The 26399-nt window shown below is 42.9% G+C and overlaps 1 protein-coding gene across 12 annotated transcripts in view; it reads left to right on the top strand.

Moving 5' to 3' along the window:
- LOC148056030 (uncharacterized) overlaps window positions 1-26399 on the top strand; it is a 178853-nt gene that overhangs the window by 137680 nt on the left and 14774 nt on the right. For all 12 annotated transcript variants that reach the window (XR_015704349.1, XR_015704347.1, XR_015704348.1 and 9 more), the window contains one exon: window positions 11902-11960. Coding sequence is in view for 1 of the 12 variants with exons in the window: in XM_087755592.1 (XP_087611718.1) it covers window positions 11902-11960 (59 nt within the window). In the remaining 11 variants the exon portion in view is untranslated. The remainder of the gene's footprint in view (window positions 1-11901; window positions 11961-26399) is intronic.

Here is a 26399-nt window from a genome sequence, read left to right as displayed (position 1 = left end):
ACATGTGCAATTTGTATTGCCTCAGCATTACTGCCAGGCAGAGCTTCATTGATATTCCGAGCATCGCCGTGTCTGTCACTGCTCTGTGCACTCTGGGTCTGGCATCCTTGGGGAGCCTCGCAGCTGTCAAATTGACTTCCATCATTTCTCTCTGAGCTGAGAGACGAATTATCCAGCCAGCCATCAGACTAGACTTTGCAATCTCCAAGTGATAAAATGCTGCCTCCCAGTTCAGACAAACAGTTTGACCCGTGAGGAGGGGAAGGCTGGCTGGGAGTCCTGATGCTGGTTGTGTTTTGGTGTCCCTTCTTTAAAAGCTGCTATTAGGCTGGGTTTTGGGTTGGGGTTTTTTGAGATGTTCATGGTCTAACGATTTGGCGAGCGCCCGAGTCGGTGACACATGGCAGCTCAGGGCCGCACGGGGAGAGGCTGCTGCTCCTGGGCACGGCCGACGGGGCTGGCGGGCTCAACGTGCAGCTGCGAGGGTGCGCGCGTTTCACTGCTCAGCCATGGCCGTGGGAAGGCAGAATGTACCCCATCGAGGGTCTGGGACGGTGACAGGAATTGGAAAGGCTTCCCCAGTTTCTCACTTGCTGTAAACTACGAAGAGGTTTTGGGCAAGTTTCTGGTTCTTCAGAAAGCTGCTTGGGAAGAGCCTCAGCCCCCTCCCCACATGGGTGCTCGAAGGCGAGGGCCCTGGCGGGGGCTTTATTCAGGAGACCGGTCCTGAGCCTTCCGAGGCCGGGCTGCTCTTCCCGCGCCCGTCCGTTCTCGGAAACGGGCAGGTGCTCAAGATGGAGGTGCGGCGTTGGGGGGCAGCGCCGGGGCCCGCGGGGTTTTAATGAGGGGAAAAACCGCGGGCTGGACTCGACCGCTGTGAAGCCCCCCGGAGCATCGCCCCTTCGCCCGGGCGGGGCCCCGCCGCGGCAAGCGGGGAGAGGCGCTCGCCCGGCGGCGGCTCGGCGGCAGCCGCTGCTCCCGCCCGGGCCCCTCAGGCCCGCGGCCGCGGGAGGCGCAGCGCGGCTGGCAGGGCCGGAACCCCGCGGCGCTTCCCTCCGCCCGTCTGCGGCCGAGGCGGCGGCGCCGCCCGCGCCCCGGGTGCTGGCGCTGCCGCGGCTCCTCCCGCCCCCAGCGCCGGGGGAGGGCGGGCGCGGCGCGGAGCGGGGCCGCGCGACGGGGCGGGCGCCGCCCGCCAGGGGGCGCCGCCGAGGCTCTTAAAGGGGCCGCCCCTCCGCGCTGTCGGTGGGGGCGAGCCCCGGCGAGGGGCCCTGGGCGGGGGCACCTCCGGCGCGGCGGCGGCTCGGGCGGCCGCGGCTCCGCTCCGCCTCCCTGGCCGGGCCCTTGGCGGGCCCCCAGCCGCGGCCGCTCCCCGCCCCAGCTGCGGCGGCGCACGGGGCCGGGCTCTTCAAGCGCGTGAGCGCCCGGTGCCTGAGGCGGCGCGAGCGCCGGCGGCCGCCATCTCGCCGCAGGCAGAGGCCGCCGGAGAGAGGGGTCCACGCGTGTCCCTGCTCCTCGAAGGCCGCGGCCGGGCACAGGGCCCGTTGTCCGCTGCTGCGGCGAGGCCCCTTCCCTGCAGGGCTGGGCCCGCCTGCGCCCCGCGGCGGGGCGGTGCTGGAGGAGCGACCCTTCCAGCGCTGCGCTGGGCGCTCCTGCTAGAAGCAGCGTTGGGCTCTTTGCTGAGGATTTCGGGTTGCTGCTGCTGAGGGGCGTGAAGGTGGAGGAAAGACGGCAGCTGTGTTGGGAAACTGATTGCGCTTGGAAAGCTGTGTGAAAAGAAAGCAGCCGAGCAGTTAAAAAGGCCCTTCCGTAGGAGGGCATCGCTGTCGCGCTTGCGTTCAGTTGAGAGAAGCTGACCGCGAAGTGGAGGACTTCCTCCTCTGAAAAGTCTCCGTGTGTGGTGCTGGGCTGAGAAGGAAGCAGCACTGAAGTGCTGCTGGCCCACGCTGTAGGTGCTCGGGCTCTCCCCGCAAAGGGCCCCTGTGCTGCGGGCTCTCGCTCAGGACGGTGCCTTGACCCGCTCCTCCTCCTCGGGGCGGTTTGTGGAAGTTTTTCGTCATAAGAGGAGGAAGTGAATCAAAGAGGTGAGGTTAACTGGAAGTACACCACTAGAATCTACCTTTGGGTTGTTTCAGAGGCAGGCAGTGGGTTTTTACATCTAGAGCAAGAGATAGCTCAGCAGTTCTCCAGCTGCTGGTATCTTCCCCTAAAACAAAGGTTGCCCATGCACTTGAAGACCAGGCGTATCCCATAAAGCATGACATACATCTTAGTTTATCATCTTAACTGAGTATGTGGATGCTCAACCCTTTAAGCAAGTTATCCAGCATCAGTCCCCTATTTCCTCATCCTCCTGGGCCTTTCCTAGATGTTTGGGTTCCAGAAAAACAAACATCTTCCTCTGCCAGCAACATGCTCCTAGGGATTGAGAGAAGACATCTGGGTTTCTTAAGGTAGCAGTCCTCCTGGGGACAACATTAGATGCCACTGAGCATGCTGCCTTCACCAGTGGATTGTGCTTTTCTCTAGATTATGTCTGAGGTCAAGATTTGACCTGGAATAAAAAAGTCTGTGAGAAAACAGCACTTCACAGAGCTGACTTGTTTTCTTGGTGATCTCCCTAATGACTTTCTTTCTCCTCTCCGTGTTCTCTGGGGATCTAGGTTAAAGACAAAATAACACAGTTCTTCCAAACTCAGCACTTTCCCTTTAGCTTCTTGATTCTAAGCCCTTTTAAGGGCTGTTTTCTGTTCCATTTAAGAGTTCCTAACATGAGTTAACTTTATTAATTCTTAAAAAAAAACCAGTGTCTACGTGATAAAGAAGCAAAGTGTCAGCTCATCTGCTTCCCTATGGCCACATGACCACAGTACATCGCTGGCTGCATGCAAGCTCCCAGATGGAGGTCAGTTTGACCTGGAAAGCCATAAGGGATGAGGATCTGCCTTTGTAGTGATCCAGCTCTGGTTTTTGTATGATCCCATTACTGTTCTAATCAGCTGTGTTTAGGTGAAGCTGCAAGCAGGATCTGCAGGCAGGCAGTTTCCTGATGAGGATTTTCTTCTGCTCTTGAAATACAGCCTGCTCCTTCAAAATAGCTCAAGTTTTGTGAAACTTAGAGATACACTTTCAAGTCTGTGTTTCCTGATGGTTTTATTGTTTCTTTGCTCATTTTGCGGTCGGGATTGATTGCTGTTCTACCTTTGGTTTTGTAGTCATCATATGGCTATCTCTTGAAGATACCCAGAGTTGGTGACAAAACACTTTGCGTTTGAATCTGACAGAAATATGCTGGAAGTTAAATAACAATCTACAGTATTTCTTTTTCTTCGGAACGTTCTGAAGTCAGTTAGCGTTGGTCTAAAATGCATTCACTTTCAGGTTTTTCACTTTCTTCTTTCCACCACCTCAGCTTTTAATTATGGCTGTCAAACAGCGTACAAGCCAGACATGGCATTTAGCAACCTGATTCTACCATCCTTCTTTTTTTCCATTTCCTTTCCTATAGGCATCCACAAATGCCTATACCAGTGGGTACCTCTGATATTTCCAAATTGCAATTTGACAGTGTCAGAAAGGTTCATGAATTATTAAAATGTCTCAGTATCACAGAGGTTGGAAAATTCCGTGTAACTTGACAAAACAAGCACACACAGAAAAAGAAAACCCCACCCAAGCATTCCCAAATCAAGAGAGCACCTTTAAAACTTTTGTTTGAATTTGCTTAAAGGACTTGAATAGTAGGAGAGATGGATGAGTCATTCTCTCTCTGTCTCTCTCTAGAACAGGAAAGCTAGCAGAGGGTGGAGGCATGTCAGCACATAGTGTGGTACACTCTAAAATATCAGCTGAAATGACTAGGCTGAAGAAGTGGGAGGACTGATATTAGTCACACGCTATTACACAGTTCAGAAGATGAAGGCAAAAGGAATTACCGGACAGGCATATGCCACTTGGCCCAACCTTTTAAAACATGTATCTTGACTTCAGATCAATTAATTTGTTCTTCAGAATGCTTCTGTTTGCCTTGCATTGTGAGTGAGATTCATTATCTTGGTCACACAGAGAACAGCTGACTGTTCTTAAGCTGAGATGTTAGAAAAATGGTCGAGTTTGCCACTTAGTATCAGCAACTTACATCCGTGATCGTTTTGCTCAAGCCTTTTGTTCCTTGTCCCACTGGACAAGCACAGGAGCTGTTGCAACCTTCCAGCTCCGTGAGCATTAGTAGGGAGGATGAGGATCTGTGTGGGAGGCACCAAGACCATGGAGAGATCTTTGAGATGATTTCCTGCCCTGCTGCAAGCAATTCTGTGTTAGCTGTCTGCACAGGGAGGTAATGTATTCTCCGTTTCTCAGGCGCTGTACCTTCACCATTCTTGGCATTTACAACGTCATGCAGAGTTGGCCTACCTTGCAGATAAATAGACTGCATTTTTTCTGGTGACCACAATACATAGGTGAAGAACTTCAATGTAAGTGCTACATCAGGCTTTGTGATTACAGTAGTAACAGAAATGAATTTGGTTGAAGGAAAGGGGCAGTGTATCCTTTGGATGTGTGACTTTCCCAGTTATAATGGAAAAAAGCTTTTTGAACACTGGAATCTTTCTAACATGTCAAATATTTACTTCAGTGTCTGCAGCTGAAGGATTTTGAAGCACTTTACTTTGGTAGTAAGACAGGGACGTGGTCCCTGTTTTGCCCAGGTCTTAGTGTAGTATGCCCCTCTGCTTACCAGTTGTATCCAAAGATGGGAAGAGGTCTGTACTTAGATAAACTCGCCAATAAATAGAAACAACAGTTTGCTGGTCGGGCCCTCTGCTTGGGCCTGTAGAGGTTTGCAGGATACAGCCCGTTTATGTCGCTGAATTTTTAACAGAAGGTGTTTCATTAAATAGCCCAGATCTTGTCTCTGTTCTATACTTTATCTCTCTGCAGTGCGTCTGATAATCTTATATATCACATTTAACCAAGCCAAAAATAAAACCTGCAACAGACCTTCCTAGTTGTCTGTGACTGTCTGGAGAAGTACTTCCATCAGCCCCGGGAACCATTGTGGATTTGTTCTTACCCAGATTTCAACCTGTTTGCCATGTGCAAATATTTCCTTAGTACCGCTCCTCAAGAAATAGTTTAGATGTCAGATATAATACCCTTTTCATTAAAAGGGGAAAAAAGAAAGTCAGGATCATTTTCTCTAATTTTCTGACAAATTCTGAAATTAATTATTGGGATTGTACCATTCATCTGCCCCAACTGGATAGCTGGAAAGTGTCTTAACAGCTGTCAAGAATTCTCAAGTGAGTAAAATACAGTGCTAAAGCTTATGAAAGTTTTTATAAGTGAGCTATACTAGCTGATGTTATTAAATCATTTCATTTGTTAGAATATCCAGAGTAGTTTACCTTTCCCTCTGGTTAACATGCTCTGTAGGCTGGCCACAGCTTTTTTTATGGCATATATTGAAATCTCCTTTCCAGAACCATTATTTTAAGGATAATAAGGGCAATAGCAGGCAAAGAAAAAAGACCCTCTTGCCTTTCATGGTGAAACTTGGCTTACTGAGTGCATTTGTTTGCTCTTCTGATTTATTCTCTTTTGATCAGAACCATCTGACCCTCATGTTTAAAGGAACGTTCTTTGCAGTTTTGAAGTCTGCCTATTACAACATCAATTCTGCAACCTGCAGCGAAGGAGCAGGCAGATGCATACTCAGCTGATACTTAACAAATCTGTCTGCCTTGGCGTGCAGAGTCCACACCTGGAGCACATCAGCAGTGTCCTTGGTCCCTATACAGGGGGTAAAAAATCCAGCTTGCAGAGTTATAGATTCCCTCAATTTGTCAGAATTTTCTTACATGTGCAAAATACTGTATGCAGTTTTCTTGCATGAACCTTTCCTTTTAGTGTTTGGAATGGCAGCTTTCTCGCTCAGTTTGAAATACATTTTCCTCTCCTCTGCACAAAAAATATTCCCAGCCTCTCCATTACGCATGCTGTTTTTAAAGGCAAAACCAAAAATATTGGATGCTAAGAGAAGTGCACCCAGCAGCATAAGAAAAATGTGCTAACAAGTCAGCCAGTATACGCCCATTTCGTGCACAGAACCACGAGCAGTGCTTTAGCAGTGAGATCATGCAGGCTTCGCGAGGAAACAAAGAGAACTGGGATGGGGATTGCTGTGATATGTGGGCTCCCGATTTTCTGTTCCTAAGATTTCCACCGTCAGAACAGAGCAGTAGACAGTTTGTGTTTAGTTTATTACAGAATGTCAGTAGAGAGAGAAGTAGCTGCTTTCCTGGGGCCGTGTTTCTTGTTCTTTGAGGGTGCAGTTTCATTTGTTAGTCAAGCTGGTCTAAGTTGGCTTTGCCTCCAAATTCTATCATCTTGCCCCTTTCCTTTTGCAGGCAGTCATGATTGTGCAGTTGGTCATCCAGATAAGGAGGCTGAAATCAAAAGCTTTTTTTTTTCCCCTCTCCCCTTGCCGTATCAGCTCCACGATCTGGCTGACTGCTGTGTTAAGGCTCATTTGGTTCAAGAAAGGGAGCAAGAGCAGGAGATGACAGGCCCATAGCTTTGGCAGCAGAACAGGTTGCTGGTTTAGTAGACTGTGAAACAATACTTTCACTGCTAACTCCGGATTAGTATTGGAAAAGTCTGTTTATGCTGAAAGTTCTATCGGCTTTCCAAGTAGTAAGTTCTTAGGAAAAACAAGTCATCGTTGTAGAGTTGTAGAAAGAGTCAGGAAGCACCGATTTCCTATTTTGTGGCAAATAAGCTCTCCTTTTCTGTTGATGTGAAACCTCCTGATTTTGCCAAAGTACCATTTTCCTATGGGCCAAAAGAAATCAGAATGCAGTTTCAGCCTAGATCTTGTCCCGTGCGTTTTTGGTAATTCAGCCATCATTTAGGTACCCAAACTGGGAGTTGAGCTCATTTGAAAAATTTGTCTTCATTTTTGGTAGTGAACCATGAAAATGTACCTCCTTCTTTGTGAAGGGGTTACTAGTCAGGAAGAATAGAATTGTCACAAAACTTGCTGCTTCAGGTTTGAAATTCCTGGCTCGTAATTCAGAACTTAACCTCCTCCGAAAATTCCAGAAACTTTTCAGACAGCCATTCACCAGTTATTTAATTGTATAAATACACACCTGGTTTAATTTGTGGTTTAAATTGTTCTCATTCAGGAGTTACTTTTGACCTAGAGGAGTCTGAGATTAGAAACTGACCCTGATGAGGGTTATCCTTGGGTGGTTTCTCTGACGACATGCGCTTTGTAAGTATCTCACGTAAACAAGTAATGTGTTACAAGTGAGCCTGGTTGTGTGTTTAGCAAGTTTCTGACTTGTGCAGGCAATACTAGAGAGGGCTGTGCTAACTACACGGAGATTTCACTGCAGTTAGTGACCAGGTACTTCTCTGGAAATGATTCCTAGCATCCTATTTCATTATCAGACGTAAAATAGGTCACTTTGTGGCTTTGAATTCTGTAGTGAATCTGTTCAGGTGACCTCACAGCAGCATCCTACAATCTGGCATGGTGGGTTGGAGCAGCAACAATTTCTTCACAGCATGAACCTGCCACTGCCCTTCCTGGTTTTTCTTTGAAGTAGGTCAAGTCTATGAACTGCTAAGACTCTGTGGACCCCTCATTGATTTTACCATTCTAGCTTCAAGAGCGCGGAGTAGAGATATCACCTGCTTCATTCTGTCTGAGCACTACCAGCTTAGGTGCAGAAAACACATACAGTGCATGCCAGGCCTAAATCAGAAAGGCTCTCAGTGGCATCGTACTTCAGCTTGAAGAGGATAATCTGCAAAGGGAAACTCTTAGGAGTGGTTTCCATTCAGTTGTTTACAAATGATTCTTTTCATCCCTGTTCTCTAACTTCTCTTCGGTTTTCTGGAAGCGTTACTGTTGTAACAGTATAGTTTGAACAATATGTTTGAATAGATTCTGTAAATTGCGTGATCACGTTCAAGGTTTCGCTTAGGGCTGTCTCAGTCTGCACAGCTTCAGGAGAAGCCCTTGCATCCAGGAGAGTCACCTGGGACGCCGTGCTCGGAGAGGGCCTCTCGGAGCACAAAGCTGCCGGTGGAATCGTGTTGAGGGAGAGGGGGACAAGAGACGGGGAGACTATTCCAGTACGTTTTGGTCACGGGTAGACAAATCCTGTAAAGACTTGAATAACTGAAAATATCTCTGCCTTCATCTGCATGTTTCTAACTGGGATACAGGATGTCCAGCATCTCCTCACTAACTGGCCTGGAGGTACTAGAACTGCCTTGTATTTGTCTCATTGCAGTCTCACTTGAACCTGAAGGGATTATAAATGAATTCCAATTACCTAAACTTTACTGATTTTTCCATAAATATCTAGCTTATTTGTGTGGCAAACTTTCCATTCTGGACATCATACAAACATGGTTTTCATAAGAAAATTACTTACAGTAAACAGCAGTATCATTACTTAACCCAATTAAACAAAACAATATAGATTGTTTTTTCCTTACCAGTGAGAAATATAGGGTGCAGAGCTGTAGTGTAAGATCTTTATTAAATGTAATTGAGGGACCCATTTGAAATGCTGAGGATCCTTTGAGCGTGTCTCTGTTTGTTGTATGTTCGTACAGCATCTAACACAATGACCTGCAAGTTGTATGTCTTTGACCAGAACAAAGTAGCAACTACTAGATGGACCTCTACCTACCTTCCTCTAAACCTCATTAAAGCAATCTGTTCCTCCTCAAGGCTTCCTTCAGTTTTACCTATTGTGCAGTGAAAAGCTTGAGTCTAGCTTTTGACTTACTGGTTCTGTTAGTAAATTGTTGACATTTGAGGAAGGTTGAATATGAGCTTTGGTTTTTTAATTTATTTTTTTTCCACATTCATCTTCTAAATTTTCACTTTAACTTCTTGCACTGCAGCTTGTCATCTGCATCTTGGGTTTTTAGTTCGATTGTTTGATAGTCTAGGTTCTGTCTAGATGGTAAGGGTGGTCATCCCTGAGTGGAAGCAATGGGTAGTCAAGCTGTGCCCGTGGTTAGGATATGCTGTGCTCGTTCTTATCTTCAGGTTCAATTAATTTTGGGGTGAAGTCATGTTTTTCAAATTATTACTGTACATCTGTGAACCAGTACTTAGAACTTCAAACAATAAAATTGTAATACACTTTTCTCCTTTATAGGTATTTCTAATTGGTTTCACTGCTGTCTTCAAACAATTTGAACATAAACAGTGTTTTAGTCTCCTTTCAGCTGTGTAGTGAGGGATTGTTTTGATATTTCACGGCACGGTGGCCACAAGGGTAAAAATACATTCTTTCTGCTCTGTTATTGAATCGTTCTCTAAAATGAAAGAAGGGTGAATGTTGTTGATAGTGCATCTTGATAAGACAAAACTCTTGTTTATACTTTTAGTTATGGATTAATCTTGGAGGACAACACCCTTTGATTAACTAAGCCAATCAAATAACCCACATGATCAAGTATTAGCAATAAAATGGTACACTGTTGTTGCTACTTCAGGAACAACTTTGCCCCTTTCTTAGGAAAAATTTCAAGAATTTTGTTCCTACGTACTGTGTTAGAATTGGTTTGTAATTCACTATTCTTGATCACCATCTAATAGTCTACTGTGTGCGACTGAAAAATTCCTGTCGCAACTGCAGGAAGCCTGACAGCAGCTGCTGTTGTCTTCTCTAAAAAATACTTCTGAACTTTTCCTGAGAAGTGCAAAACTACTTCTTTTTAGGAGTGTCTGTCTTGACTTGTGAATTTGTAGCTACAAACCATGTGGGAATGTGATCTAACCAGCTAAATAATACTTTAACCTTACTCTCATGAGCATGTTGCTTACTTTCACGGTTCGTGTATGCTAAGTGATCAGATCCTATATTCTGCATCTCATATAGCCGTATTTAGCCTTTGATAGATCAGTGATAGAATCATCTTTAGGTACCAAGCGGCTGAATGTATATGACAATCTTAGTTGCAGACAGAGTAGAGTTACAGTGGAAATACATTTCATCTGTATATTTTGGCATCACGCTATCAGTTGAAGTAATTTTTATTTTAAGTTGGGTCCTTTGTTTTATCTTGTGCATGCATGTGTGTGTGCACACAAGTTTTGATCTCAAGCATATTGTTTGGGGAAATACAAGATCTTTAAGCAAAAATTACTCAGATCCACTCCAAGTAATAGAATTTGAACTAGGAGTCACGTTAGCAACGATGCTCTGTCTCTTACTTATATCTGGCAGGCTCGGTCCTGAACCCTGACCCCGACACCTATTTGTACTTTGTCCGTGTATTTCTCACGTAGTGATCATCATCTTGTATAACTATTTTCTGTTGTTCTGACGTGTATGGGTTCACACGTAACCCAAGGCTTTAGTAGTATTATGTACAATTATTTGAAATCATTGCCCACGTGTCCAAAAGAAGACTAGCAGAAATAAAAAAGCAATAGATTTTTTTTTTTCTTTTCCGTTTCCTTGATGTTTCATGGTTTGGCTAAGACCTTTCTGTTTTTTCCTTTGAGTTGCTACCATACAGCTTTTTATGTAGACCTCTTTGGAACTGTTCTTTGATGTCTAGGCTTTTTAAGCCAAAATTCTGCTCATTTTTTTTTCCTGGCGGCAGCTACTTCACAGTGAGTACATTTAATTAAAATTTGCGCTTGTCAGAGACACTGCCTTCAGGTTTTTTGCCTTAGCAGAATGAATCTTTTCTTCAGCCCGACTAGACTATCACGGTACAGCCACAGAGACAGACAGTATGGATTCTGAGATGTAAGGAATAAAGTATCACCCTGGGAGTGTCAATTTAAGCCTTATCGTGCTTCTGTGCCTTTATATGGGCACCTGGTTTGTAATAGTGCTATTCGCCAACATCTGCCATGTTGAACAGATTTGAGAAATTATTTTATACTCTAGATGCTACAAATAAAAATAGCTGTCAGAATTGTCCAGGTCATTTGCTATCAGCCTGACACATCAACTGAGAAGTTCTTCATGCTGAAAGATAGTGGGGATGGAAAGGTGGGGAACGTTCTGCTGCCCTCATGTTGATGATCATTCTGTCCTGCTGCCAAACTTTTCGAAATCCTCATTTACGTTTTTTAAATCTCTCTTTATACTGTTTCTTATTAAGGTCCTGCTTAATACAAGCATTATTTCACCGCTTCAAGCGGGTGACCCAAGGAAATCTGCAAGCAGTCCACAAAGTTACTTTTAGAGCAAAATCTAGGTAATATTTAACAGAAAATCCGTGTGTAATTAAGTCTTAGGGCCTTACTGGAGTGTCTGTCACTGAGTTCTGGGTTTTTTTTATTTTCTTCTCAAAGAAGGATTTTCTTTTCACTTCTTTGAGTTGGATTTACAAGCTGGTAAAAACAAGTACAAAATGTTACCACTGTTTTGTTTCATTTTTTATTCATGGCAAGGGAAAGCGAAGTTTCCTGTTAGAACAGGTATTCTCAGGTTTCACTGGTGAGTATTGGATGAGAAACCTAAAGCAAACATGTATAACTTTGTCACTGATAGGGATGGGAATATGTCCCACGATACTTGACAGCTGGTCTCCTCCTTTATTAATGATATTGCACAATTAGCTATTACATAAAGGTTTGTCATTAAATGCATTTCTAAGGAGTGTGTATATAATTTCCCCCATTTTACTGACTGAGGAAGTTAAGGTCTAGAGAAAGGAAGTGATTATTCACAGCGCCTGGAGAGGAAATTGAGTCCAGAATTCTGTATAATAGACCATGTAGACAATGTAACATGCCCTAAAATAACCATTGCGTTTCAGATATGCCTGTGTTGCTCTGCATTCCAAAGAAATAAAATATCTGTTGCTCTTCTTCTTAACCAACTGTCTTTTTTTTTCTTTTTCCAGCTAACATCTTGGAGCCAGGATGTGAAAACACAGATGACTTGTGCCCAGCAAAGTTTTTGGTAAGTCAGTTAAATTTCAGACTTGAACAAAAGGAGTTTGATCAGTGATGCTGCTGTAAGGCTTTACTTACTAGCCAATTAGTTGCAGTAGAGCAGGAAGCATCCAGCTGTTGAATCGGACATTACTACTAACATGCTGCTGGCAACAGGTGAAATTGTGGCTTTCAGCAGGCTAGGGGGGAAGACTCAGCCCACTGCAAGGAAGGTGCAGAGGAGGAAACAGTGCTGCGAAAACGGTGTTGGCAGAGCCAAGAATGCAGAAGCTCCTTTATTTGCTCTGTGACTTAAGGTCTCAGACCAGCTCTTTGAAAGTGCGACTGTCGGTACTCAGCAGAAGAGTAGTAATGTGTTGCCACAACAGCATTATTTGTCCCTGTTGACGTCCTTGTGCAAAACACAAATCTTAATACAGCTTGGCTCAGAGCAGCTAAATGAATTCGGTCTTCTCTGAAAGCTGTTGCCTCTGTGGGGCCCTTGCATAGCATGGAGACACTGAGCCAGATGCTGACAGGTCTCTTGTTGTGCACAGTTTGTGTCTTTTTTGTTTATCTGCCATGAGTAAAGTCAATGGTCCTGATCTGGTTCTTGTCAGACTAATCCCATCTGTGATGGGTATTCTCTGAGGTCAAGGGGAGTTGCCTGTGCCTAGTGGCCTTCAAAGCTTAGTCCACTGAATTCAGGGAGGTCTTTGCCATTAACTATCCTGGAATCAGGAGCTACAGCCTGATTTTGTTTACTGCTGTAGTTAAACCTGAGTAGGGAATCCCTGTAATCATTCATTCTTTCTATGCATGGGTACTAAAGCAGGCAGCATCGGCTGCAACACGTTGGTTAAAGGGATAGCTTCCCATTGGCTGTAAATCAAGATTGCCATGGTCAGTTAAAGTCAGAAAATGGGATGGCTGGAGTGGGGGGGAGAGGAGGAGGGCTTGCAGGGTCTTGGAGCTGTTTTCACATCCTCTCTCAAATAGAATTTCTTCAATTAGTAGCAAGGATTTTATGCAGGAAAACTTGGAAGAAATCAGGTTGCACAAATGCTTTTTTCCCCAGGAGCTGCCATAAGTTGCATTACTGCATGTTATTTTATTCCTCTTTTTTTCTCTCTCTATGGAACTGCAAAAGTGACAGCACTTTAAATGGAAAGATTTGCAGCAAGCCATCAGTCATTGTGCATGGAGGATATATCTCCTGGTTTAGTCTTGCTTGTGCTTCCATAAATCAGCATAGCTAAAATATTTGTGGTTGTCTGTAGGAGATTTATGCAGGTGGGAGATTAGAGTCCGTCTGTCATTTTTGTGGGGGAAGTGAGAGATGGAACGGGCTGGGGAATGCTGGCTTGCAGGAAGGAAGGATTTATAATAATGTCGGTGGATATTTAGGGGTTCCATAGAGACAATTAGCAAGAAATCTGTGTGTGTACGTGTGTACACATCTCTGTGATTTGGAAACAGGCTGTTGTTTCCCTGCATCGTTTTTTAGTTAGTCTAGTCAGAGAGAGACATTATATGGAAGCATTGCTTTTCTCAGATCTGCCTTCAGACTTGGCTTTCTTCCCTGCCCCCCCCCCCCCCCCCCGGTCCAAAGTGTTCTGTGTATGGGTTATGCCTTACTTTAGCTGGCATATGCCTGTCTTGCAAATTGGCTGTACGACTAATTGTGCCAGGTTAAAAAGATCTTATAGACTGCCTCTCGTCACACAGTCACTGAATGTAAGCTTGGGTACCTTTGCTAATAGTCATGACTACATAAGTTCATCTGAGCAGGGGATGAAGAGGAAGGAGGGGCATGAGAAATATGTATTCTAATATTGGCAGCAAAATCCAGGTCACATTTTCAGTTGCTGTAACATTGTATGACTTCACTGACCCTCATGTTTCACGAGTTGATAGCAGTGATGAATGTGGCCCCTGACTTCAGTGGAGATACGCTGATTTACACCAGCTGATATCCCGACACTTTATTTCTGTGCGACTGGAGCGGCAAGGATGGAATAGCTGTAAGTGTCCTCTAGGCGTCTGCCAGTTAATCTTCCCTTTGCAGTCTCGGGCAAAGGCCAGGGCTAAGCTGTGTGAAGGTCATCACTGTAGCTTCTCTTTTGCCTCATTCCTAATGAGATCATCCATGTTCCTAAGTGCTTGCTAGTTTAGGCAGGGTTCAGCAGGCAATGGGGGAGGCTGCAGAGCCCCAAAACCTTGTAAATACCTTTTGGAAAGCTTAAAAAAAGGTGCTGCATACAATATGATACTCAAGTTCTCTAGCCTTCCTTCACCTTTTCTCCAGTAGTGGGTTTCTGATTTTCCAAATACCTCTGTTTTGCACCCTCAGATTCTTTTTTCCCCCTGCTTTTACCTCAGACTGAGCTGTAATGTGATACAACCAGTCAGCAGCAGCCAGCCGGCCTGCAGAGCGCAGCCTAGGGAGTCCTGCGTAATTCCAGCAGACAGGTCTGCGTAGTCCTGTCCTGAATACTGTTCTTTACGATTTGAGGAAGGGGCAACTCCACCTACAGGACCCCCCAAATCAGCACACTGACCGGTGGTACCAGGACTTGACTAGGTAAAAATTCCCCCCTAGTTCATTAAGCCAAAAATGAAAGTCTCCCGTGCTTTACTGATAGAGGAGGGATGCTTTGCCAGTAATGTATAGGGGGGAAAAAAGTCATGAAGTATTAACAGTTTTTGTTGAAGTAGCGTTGCTGTGCTGTGTCACTGTCATGTATTCTATTAAACGTAAGTAAAAATAATTTCCAGGGATGTGTGTAATATGAAGGGACAGAGATACTAGTCTTAAATCAGATTTTTTTCCCTGTTTTCCATCTTTGCCAAGTCCCTATAAATCTTTGCAGTTGTAGAGACAGCCTAAAAAACTGCTAACATTTTCAACTACAGAGCATAACACTGAATAAGGATAGTTGAAAAATTTCTGTCAAAACTGTGTTTAATGGAAAATAGAGTTTTGATAAAATAGCATTTTCACCGAAAATAGCTGCTTTCCATGGAGAATGTTAGTTTTTTCACTGCAATATTTTGACAGAAATTTTAAAATCTTGGGCTGAAATATGTACAGCTGTTCAAGTCCGTCTAGTGCCACTCATATTTCTTCACCTCTTCAAATTTGAGGTATTTTGCCAACTCTTTGGTTTTTAACATTGTGATACTTAGGATTTTTTGTCAAGCCCACCTCTAGATTCATGTCATAGGACTATTAGCTTCATGTTTAAAAAGCTGAGTTTCTATGGCTTTTGAAGTTGGAGGAAAAAACCTTTTGAAAATGTGATCCAAGTACATCAGGAATTAGAAATTAAAGGAAGCAAATGAAAATTTTGTTTTCCAGTTTCAAATAACTCAAGATTTTTAAGCCATTTAAAAAACATTTCTATATAGAAAGTGTTTCACAGTCTGAGTAATTATTTTGAATACGTTTATCTGATAATGCTTTTTTGCATGTTTCAAATGTATGATTTGTTAACCAAATTATGTGAAGAATGTTAAGAAAAAAAAAAAAACACAAGAAAAACACAAAGCCAAAACCACCTTAATTTTCTGCTGTGAGGTGCGTGATAATGATGTCTCCCTTACCAGGCTGTGATAAAATTTATTGGAAGTATGCAAAACCTTGTGTGATCCTAATATGTCTATATATTAGTTGTGTTTTGTAGCACAGGTATGCAAGCATCAAACAGCTCCGTCCTAGCAGATCTGGATTAACTGCAAGGGTGGCGTAGCAGGAGTTGGCGTGCAGACCCATTGCGAGGGGGACAACACACAGGACACTTGCTCTGTTTGGTAGGCTGTGAGGGAGCCTGGGATACCAGCTCCTTACCACTGTTTCTCTCCATGCTGGCTAAATTAAATCAACATGAGAACAGATATACAGCGTCAGGGAAAAGATTTGTCTAGTCTAATATCCTGTCTCAGAGAATTGCTCGTGTCATACTCCCGGGCAAGAGCAGGAGAACAGAGCAAATGTATAGCCATACCTACCCAGTATAGACTCCCAGTCTCCATGTTTCAAGGTCTTGAGCCAAAAGTGCTGCTATTTTATGGAGGGTTTGTTGATGTTTCTTCTTCTGTTTGTCGAATTGCTTTTGAATTTTAGCATCTGCAACATGCTGTGGCAAGGAGTTTCAGTTTACTTAACTGCTCTCTGCATAGAAATTGTTCTGTGTCTTTACCTATCCTTTGCTCCATTTTCTGTACCTTTTCCAGTTCTCTTTTCATTTTTTAAAAAGCGGGGAAGAGAGCAGTACTGGATCCGAATGTGGGCATACTCATGAATTTACTTTTTGTGTTTTGTTTTCCTTTTCCAGTGATTCTTCACGTTCTGTTTGCCTTTCTGAACGTCATTGAGTATTACGCTGTTCTTTTTGTTACAACCTGAAGACATAGCTGCCTGGCAGCTAGAATTGGTTTCTCTCCCTGTGTTAAAATGACACCTTTGTTGTGCTGATCAAAAGGGACTAAGGGTGAAAGAGGTGAAAAGGAGGAAAAGGGAAGCCTGGGAGCCTTGTGGGCAGGAAGCGTTGCTTGCTTTGTGCTTTCACTAGCAGAGACGCTTCTTAACGCTTCTCGTTATAGCTGGTATTGATTGGTCTTTGAGATCCCTTTTTTAATTCCAAAGTTAACATCTTCTGCCAGTGGTGTTTGAGTTGAATCTGCAAGCTGTCCGTCTAAGGTACTGTTGTCATTGTTTATTCTGGGACAATAGCAGAGTGAGGGTGTAGAATAAAGGTCTAATGAGCATACGGCTTTCTGGCAAGTGCTAACGGGGACTTGTTCCAAATCGGACCTGCAGTCCCTTTTAGGAAATATCATTACCTGTAATATTCCCTTCTGCCATAGTAAAGCCTTTTTTTTTTTTGTTTTGCGTGGGTTCTCTGTTCAGAAGATAGTGTCCAAGTAGCAAAACTTTATTCTGGTAAGCATCTGGAAATCTTAGGCTGTGTCCGTACTAGTAAAATCAAGGATGCCTGGGAATGTTCCCAGGAACGTTCCTCAAATGTGGAACATGATCCTGTACTACTGAAGTGCTGGAATGTTTCTTGGCAGAATTTTGGCCCGTGCCAGCTAGTATTTTTCTAAACTGTTCCCAGGTATGGTTTGAAGTTGGAGACCATTCCCAATAAGTAGTTTATATGCAGTCACCCTGTTTCAGAGACTTAAGAGGGATTTCTAATATAGTCGTGAGCCCTTCTCTGTCAGCTGCGCTTCATGTTGGGGAACATGCCTACGCACATCTAATTTACTAGTGTAAGTATCTGTTACATGAAGTTAAAATCTGGCTGACCCCTCCCCCCCTTTTGCTTTTTATGTCACCTTTACTTTTCAAAGAATGTGATAGTAGCGCTGAACATATTTCAGGAGGCTGTTTACATGGTGTTTATTTTAAATCATGTTCCAGCGAGTGTCATTGTAGCTGATCCTGTGTTCAGTAATTTCCTTTGATCAGGCAGAAATACTTACGGTGATTTACAGTGGTGTTCATGGGCGTGAACATTATGCAGCAGTGTGTGTGAATAGGTAAAAAACTTTTGGATAATATTAGTTATTTTGTGATGTGCTGGATATAAAGAAAGATGTACTTTTCTGAGCTATGTTCATATGTAGTAGGAAGTTCCCACCCCCAAAATACTACAGTTTTGAGAGCTATCTACAAAAGAAGTGTCTTAGGTTCGCCCTTGTGTTTATTTGAGGGTCCAGGAAATGCAGGGTAGCGGCTAATGTAAAATTCAGGCACTTGTATGTTGTAAAAATGAATATGTGAAACAGGTACGGGCTCAATATATAGATTGCAGGCATCTTTTTTTTGTATGTGTTCATCAGAAACTAACAGTTACTGTAGGTCTTCATTTAACAACTGTTTGAATTTATTACCTTGATTACAAAGAGCTAAATTTATAGATAATATAATTAAAAGATATTTATATATAGCATATAATTATAATAAATAAGATGACAATGATCAAGATTTTGCTTACACATTCTGAATAATTTGAAATTTGTTTGATTTATCAATATGAATTAAAAATGAGTGTTTCTGTCTTTGGGTTCTGGGGTGTGAATTTGGGGGTTGACTCCATGTGAGTTCCTGGTAGAATCTTAACCCAGTAACAAAGAAGTGGTAGTAAGTGGGCCTGAGCGATTCTGGTGAACGAGAGCGTCTGGTGCACTTAGAGTAAACGATGTACCAGTAATAGGGCAAAGCTGGAAAGCGGAGTGTGTAATTGAGACGTGAAAGAAAGAAACGCTCCGATGATGGGAGCTGCACACTTGCAGGAGATTTTCCTACCGAGTGCAAGCAGCTTCACAGCTCCTTTAAAACAAGACATCAAGCAGATGCCAGTTTAGTGGTTTCCATGGTGACTGTTACTCTGATGTGCAAATGCTGTGACCTCAGTGATCACTTGAGGACTAATATAAGTAAAATTGGTAAAGAGTTCGGTCCGACGCTGTTGCACTGGGACCTGCATGCCCTGTTCTTATCTGGCGGAAGGGAAGAAACTTTGGCCCCCGCAGAGTGGCTCAGATGACATTTCGGAGCAAGTACCGCAGCCGCTAACTCAGCTTCTGATCAGAGAGAGGATGGTTGTCCTCAGCCTTAGCTCACAGAGGACTTTCCTACTGAGTCACTGGCAAAGTGACAGACATGAGCAGTTTGAAAATGTGGAGCCCCTGAACATTAATGTGAGTCCTTCCAGGTGCTTCGGTGGGCTCTAAACCCAGCTCACAGAGCAGAACTTCAAAAGTCCAGGCTTCCATAACAAAATCACAGAGCTTGTAAAAGAAAAATTCCCAGACTTATTTGAAACCAAGTTTTTGCATTGTTTGAGATGAAATGCTTATCAAGGTTTACAAGCCTTCCTGGTAAATTTTACCCATGTGTCAGGGGAATTCCCTGCAGGGGGTGGTGGTAAATGTTGAGGAAAGAGCTATAATGTAATTGTGAAAGCATGAGAAACCATAGAGGGTTTTTCAAATGAATTTTCAGGTTCGTTCACAGCTTGGCTGAAGAGCAGCTGTGGGAAACAAACCTCCTGAGAACTGAAACCACTGAGTCTAGCTCAGAGTTGCAATTCTTCTGTCAAGGAGGGAATTTAAGCATTTCAGTGTTGGGGAAATGAAACTGGCCAGTGCTCTGTTTCACTAGGTGAGAAAGCGGGCCTTTCTGTATGGTTTGGACTTCATTACAGAGAAGTTTTCAAGATATAGGAAGAAGAAAGAGTAATTTTAAATTTCCTTTAGCCCGGACATGTCTGAGAAGGGAAATATTCTTGTTCAAAATTGCAACTAATCATCAGTGGCTTAATTTAGAGAGAGCTTGAGCATGATTTTTGAAAGCATTGGGTCCCTGTAGCTGCCACTGAGTCAGCTGGAGAGAAACATGGGTGTTATCAGATGATGAATCAACTAAGATGTCTTCATGGTGGGCACGCTCCAAACTGAAGGGCTCATGTTCGGTGCTGGGATCCTGCTTGGAACTGCTATTCTTTCACAGACACAGAAGTACATGAAGACTTTTCATATCTGCCAGTGAAACTATGGGATACTGGGGTAGGAAAAAAGCCTGAAATACAATCAGGAACACAAAATTAAATTGACCAAAGAATGTTTACAACGCATTTTCAAGATGTTACAGGCATTTATTTAATCCACCGTGTTTTAACAAATGAGAGGAGGTGTAGCCCTTTCTGTGTCTTTGCCCTGTTACACTAAGTTACACCGTGGTGTGAAACTGGAGATGCGTGTTACAAAATCTCCGTAAGATGTTTCTGTGCAGCATTCCATGGAAAGTAGCGTTGTAGAGCTGAGCCCGCAGCTCCTGAACTGTACTCCAGTTTCCCCCATCATGTGCAGACCAGTTCTAGCAGAAGTCAAAGATAACTCTAAATTCTTCCCCTCTTTTAAAGTCCTTGGGTAACCAAAGCTATCTTTGCATGAAACAATGAATTCAAGGAAGATAGATGCCAATACGGTGCGTAATTACATATTTGCAGTTTGTTCTTGAGCCCAGTGACTTGTGAGATTAGCTCTCTTCACTAATTCATGCTCCAGCCTTGGACGCTTGACAGTGCGTTCTTTCCCTGCATCACAGCTGATTGCATCCCAGTAAAACGGTGCGTATGAGAAGCATTCGGAGAGATGGTGCTTTGCATTTTTCTTAGAAGAAGTCTAATGTCCAGCAGCCGCATAGCCATGCAGTGTCCCTTTTCTCAGATTGTATAGGATATTTTTTCTAATGGATCTTTTGCCAGACTAGCTTGTATTTTTGCTATGTATGCAGACTCCCTGAGCACATGTAAACAATTTCCTGAAATATGTCAGTGGCACTATCATGTTAAGGATTACAATATGCTTTCTAGCTGTCTTCTCTGTGTGTGGGACAATATGGAATACGGAGCATGCTTCCCTTGTAATTCTTCCCTTTATAACCTAAATTTGCAGATTCATTTGTTCCAACAACTCATGAAGAATTAATGTGGAACAGACAATTTTTTTGAAAAGTATATTATAAATTTGATCGCATTTTAAAATCAGTGCCATTAGGATCCAGATTTTCAAAGACTCCTAAGTGCTTTACTGTCCAATGATTTAAATTTGAATGAGACGCCTCTACATCTTTTGAAGGTCTGCAACTTTATCTCTTAATTGCCACTATAATAAAGAGGTGGGGTTTTTTTTAAGACTGCCTGTCATTCTGATAACCTCACCTTCTAGTGTCCACCCTACGAGACCTCCCCAGGTTTTATCTCTAAAGCACCAAGTTCTTTGAATGAGTTTTCATTTGTTCTCAGCTAGATAAGCAGTATCCTTGTAATATCCACTTGCTACACTGTCTTCATTGACGCATATAGCCTGTGTGGTTAAGTTTTTATCAGATTAGCACTTATCAAACTGCACAAATGCAGCCTGGACACTCTGCTTGTATCTCTAGTGTTACGTTACAGACCAGTCTGCCCTGTAGGTTAACACAGTCTCTATTCAGGAAAGTGTTCAAGCACATGCTTAAGTAAGTGAATAGTCCCATTTAGTGGTAATGCAGTTACTCTCTTGCTTTGTTAAGAATATGCTTAAACATTTTCTCAGAATAGAGCTTGAGGTTGGCTGACTTATCATGTAAGTATTCATCTGTACAGGAGCAGAAAGGATATAATTGTCAAGATGGAAATGGGTTCTGATGTTGCATAGTTAAATGTGAAAAGTATGCACCTATTGCAGGTGGTGGTATTGGAAGCAGAAGTATCGGTTTCCCGGGTAGTACACAAGTAGTTTTGAAGCATGAAAAATATTGGCGGAGGAAAATGTTGTGCTGTTCCGCAGATGCACTGTATTGTAAACTCTAACCGAATCAGGTTTAATGCAAGAAGATCACTTATGTAATGGATAATTGAAATATGGCTTAAGTGCACAAGATTTGAACTCATGCTGAGGAAAAAAAAAAGCCACAGAAGAACCCAATCAATGGGCAGGTTGTTGCCAGGACAAAGTAATGTTGCTTTTAAAGTAAAGAGGCATTTTATATTTCGTAAGGCTCCGGGGTCGTAGAAACCCAGAGATGACACCAGTGCTCGCTGCTAACACAGCCTGTGCAGGTAGCAATCAAGGCATAAATTTAGTGGAAGGAATAGCAGGTCACCTGTTCTCTTGCCCTCCAACCTGAACTGCTCCGTATTTCTGTAATCACTGATGTAACTGGGACTGACAGCTAACCAGCAACTGTGGAATTCTTACGAAGTGTGTTCTTACAGAGGTGACAGACATTCAGCCCCATGAGGGGAAAATTTCACTGCAGGATTTTTCCAATTTGTAATTGAGTTTGCTTTGGGGAAGACAAGAGGAAGAGAAAAAAGCCCTGGAACATTGGCAATGGTTGTAGGTCATGACCTGTGACAGTGAGTAAAAAATACGCCTTGGTGGTTTCTGCCAGATGGCTTAGGGCTTTGGTTCCCCAGAATTTCAGCTGCTTGCAAGAGATAAAACCAGGTCTTTGGTGAAATGGGAGGAGAATTTTTTTTTTTCCAGAAAAATGTCCCTGCATAGGGTACCTTGCTTCATGGCTGGTTGGAACACAAGTATCAGACAGATAAATAGCACTGTCTAAAAAGAGATAGATGTAGCTGGTTTTGTGACCTGGCTTTAAAAGGCATTGTTCACAGCACAGAGAAGCGTTTGAGGTGTCTGAAAATACCAGTACGCTCAGCAGTTTGAGTTCACTTATGACTTTCTTACTCATCCCACTAAAAACGCCAAAGAAATCAATTTATTCCTTTGTATCCTTCCAAAGTGGACAGGAAATACTCCCAGATGTTCAAGAAAAGCACCAGTCATAACAGGATGCCTCAAATTCAGGGGACTTGAATATCGCTGCCTTTCTTCCATGAACTTTGGTGCAATCATTTATATCCATACAAATGAGTGGTTAGCATGTGATTGCTTTGATCACCCGAACCGTAGATAATGAAAAATCAGGCCTGAGAAATTTGATATATTCTTGGAGAAGCAACATATTGGTTCTTTCAATAAGGAGCCTTCGTTAACTTCCCAGCATTGGTTATAGTTTTGTGAATCCAGCCTGTGGTAGGTGTGAGCCTCTCACAGCTGCTTGTTGGGAATCTTAGCTGTTTCTAACCTTAGATGTACGGTTAATCTTTGGACTGCAAAGATCCTTGGACCTGTCTCCAGTGTGGTAGCCAAGATAACAGCCATTATACATAGTAATGAATTATACTGAGTTTCAATTCGTATACATTTTGTAAATGATTAATAGCTGCTTTAGTAAATAATTGTTAACCCTAGCGTGTGTAGTGCCCTGACCTGTAAAATGTTTATAACATCTGTGAATAGTTTATTGCCTCCATATAAACTGCTTATAAATGGAAACTTAGTATGACGTGTGACTCAGCGCAGGAACAGAGGAGGAGAGGACAGGGTGTTTGGCCTCTGTTATTAAGATCCACTGGATTCTCGTGGCTTGGTAGGGATGTGAGGCCCCGTGTAGCTCTGTGAGCACAGGCAGAAGGTCGTTTCCCTTAGCACTTGCGCTGTTCGGTGTACGTGAGCTAGAACTGTCAGAGCCCTTTGGCCTCTAATGCATATGGGACTTATCTTGAGAATACAGATGAGAATTATTATGTATTATGATTGACTGGCAGCTGGAAGAAAATGGGGAAATGCTGCCTGTTTCAGTGCTAGAAGGCACTGGGTGGTTCTCAGAGGAGATGTGTTGCATTTCCACTGCTGACTAGTGAGGTGTTGGAAGAGTCGGTTCCTTCCTTTCTCAGTGCCTTTCTTTCTCCAGTTGCTTTGTTTGACAAATCTGTCTGTGTCACAAATCATTTGAGGCTGGGTCTGAATCTCATACTCAATCTGATCCTCCAAATTCTACCCAAATGTAAATAATCAACAAAATATGAGTAATAAAAATCACAAATATCTTTCAGTATAATTGCAATAAACATGTTTTCCTTTATTTTCTCTTTCGTCTTTCATTTAATGATGCTTTTGTGTCTGGCTTGAATCACCCACGTTTCCTCCATTTGGATTGGCTTCTGGTGTGAAGTTTAGCAGCTGTACCTTTTTTTTATGTGTTCTCTCTCACTGCTGCAGTATGTGAAATTGCAGCTTTCTGTATGACAGACAGTTTCTTACGTGACTACGTTAGCCAGAAAACACTGCAATATCAAATAGACAGAAATCTGTACTGTTATTATTTGGGACTAGAAGAGCCTCTGCCACCCCCTGCCCCACCCCTCCAAAACCCAAAGCTCTAAGGGAGCTCTAAGGATACTGTCAGGTTCAGTTAAATCGGAATCAACTCAAGCGTCCTGGCATTTGTGTTTGTTTTTCATGGGCTCTTTTCCTTCCACAGGCCCGTTCATGGGGCTAAAGTAACATAAATGTAAGACAGGCATAAAAATAACATAGGATCTCTTCTCTTGATCCAGGCTTCAAAAACAAGATGAACGTGTTGCACAATCATGTGAAAACCACGTTAATTTGGCCCTGCAAATGACTCCCTGAGGCATATAAAAAAGTCTATGGAAAAGCATAAACACAAATACTAGGGGTATCATAGAATGGTTTGGCTTGGAAGGGACCTTTAAAGATCATCTAGTCCAAACCGTAAATATAGTTTTCCTCATGTTTTCTGGCCTAATCTGAGAGCCGGCATGTGGATTTACGGGAGAGCAACGTGAAGTCTCTTTTTTTGATGAGCATCCTGTTAGAAAAGTGTGGAAATTTCTGATGTCGCAGGTTGTTACAGTTGTGATGGTGGTGGACAAAGCAGACAGACTAGCTTCCAGGTCCAAAGGTAAAGTCTGATCAAAATGATAATGTGTTTTGAAAAAGTGAAGCCAATTTAAGGTAATGGGTAAAATTCTGTGGTCTTTACTCAGTTCTGATTCATAGATGAAACTGCAGTTTTACATTTAATCTCACATGATTCTGAAAAGAAGTACTCCTATTGATAACTTGCATGAGTAAGACCTATGCCACATATCTGTATGTTACAGGTGCTGTTTTGAGGGCTTCCCAAATTGGTTTTCTGTTTTTCTGTTACTATATATAATCCAGAATATTGTGTCTACTTATGTTCTAACAAAATGGGATCTGGGTTCAGCTTGAAGTAAAAGGGCAGCCTTTCTGGAAAACTTGAAAGTTGGGACCTGAATTGTTGGAGAGGTTCTACAAATTCTTAGCTTCTCAAGCGTTTCTAGAGTTCTTGGGTACAAAGCATTGTTGGGTTTAATTTGGTTTGTTCTTCGTGTGTCGTCCCCCCCAGGCCACCTTCTTTGTCTTTCAGTTTAAGTAACTTCTGGGAGCTCACATGGGTGTTTTGTGCTGCATCATATGCACAGCAGAATCTGAGAAGCAGAGATGCCAAAACTGTTTAGTGTCTGTTTTTACGGGTTGGTTTACACTGGATAAATACCTGGATTGTTGTGCTGCTGCATCTTTGGAGAAGGGAGGCTAGGAAAGAAGGAAGGGTTATGAGTAATTCTGTGCTTTTTCTGGGTGCAGTTTATTTAGCACCTCTGCAAGATTTAACATGATAACTCTTTAAATCTTACCACGCTACTCGGAGAGGTAGAATGTCATAAAGGTGTCTGGTAACAGATGTTCCAGTCTTTATAAGCTTCTGGGAAAGTGTGCGTCATTCTGAATAAATATGGAAGCAGCTGCAGCTTTGGGAGCTTTAGTTTCCTGAATAAATGCTTCAGACGTCCATTCCACTTTGGCAACTGTGGCTGTGGTGATCTAAAGATACAAGTAAAGCATAGTTTACAGTCATAGACAGTATCTTTTATTAAACCAACTGATAACATTAGAACAATAGATTCACTTTCAGGCAGTTAAGTCCTCCTTTGGATTTATTAATACTTCTTCAACTGTTGCACCTAGCTAATGAGTGTACATAATGCAGAGGGAATCTTCTCTGTTGTAGGCTTCTGACAGTTGAGTACGTTTTGTGGCATTCTCTTAGAGTTTAGCTCCTTTAAAAACCATTATGATAAACAAGAGTAGAAGTCGTCTTGGGAGGGTTTCATAAAAGTGTTGATGATAGAAAATCCAGAAGCTTACAGTAAAATCAGTATTTAACACATTGTCAGAACTGCCTGAAATTAGGTTAGCGAAAATGAATGTGTATAAATCTCAATCTGATTTTTCTTTTTGGAAGGAAACCATTAGTACCTAGCAGTAATAGATCAGGATAGTTTGCTGTCAAGATTCTCTTTTTACTGGTAGTGAAGAGGTGTTACATGCTTTAATAATGGTGATACACATCTCATTGCTGCAAGATCACCAGAAGTATACCTAGAAGTAAGAGTTGCAAGGCTTAACAGCAGAGCAATTCAGTAAGATTATTAGAGGAAGGTGTTTTGTTTAGGGTATTCACTTTCTGGCTTTTAACTTGGGATACTGCAGCTGGTTTGCAGAAAATCTGAGTGGCTGAAGCTCTTATAATTATGTTGGATAGCCAAAATTAGCACCTGTCTTTAAATAATTATTTTCTTTTTAATAAAACTTGAAATGGGCATTCTGCCCAAAATCATCCTAGAAGATTGCAAAATGCAAGACAGAACTCAAGACTCTTGCTTGAGCTCCCAAAACTGTTATGAGGTTTACATGAAAAATATGCAGGGAGGAAAGAAACGCCGTCCTGGATGAGTCTTCTGACACGTTCCGTGCTGCAACACATGGGCTCAGCGGGGTGAGCTACGTGGGGATTTCCACCATGAGTAAAACTCCTGCTTCTTGGAGGTGTAATTGAGACTTTTTCATTATCTGATCTCTGGGTTGGTTCATTCTTTTTCCATGTAGCTGGCTATCTGTCATATTTGACAGAGAAATTGCTATGACAAAATGCTAAAAGCTCTTGCTCTGGGCTATTTTTAATCTACTGTAGGTGAAAGATCAGAACACATTTTTGGAAGATTTA

The sequence above is a fragment of the Nipponia nippon genome, unplaced genomic scaffold (genome assembly GCF_047370975.1).
Source record: "Nipponia nippon isolate SJK-2023a ecotype South Korea unplaced genomic scaffold, ASM4737097v1 scaffold_19, whole genome shotgun sequence".
NCBI classification, from domain to species: Eukaryota; Metazoa; Chordata; class Aves; order Pelecaniformes; family Threskiornithidae; genus Nipponia; species Nipponia nippon.
This window is presented reverse-complemented; position numbering and strand designations above follow the sequence as displayed.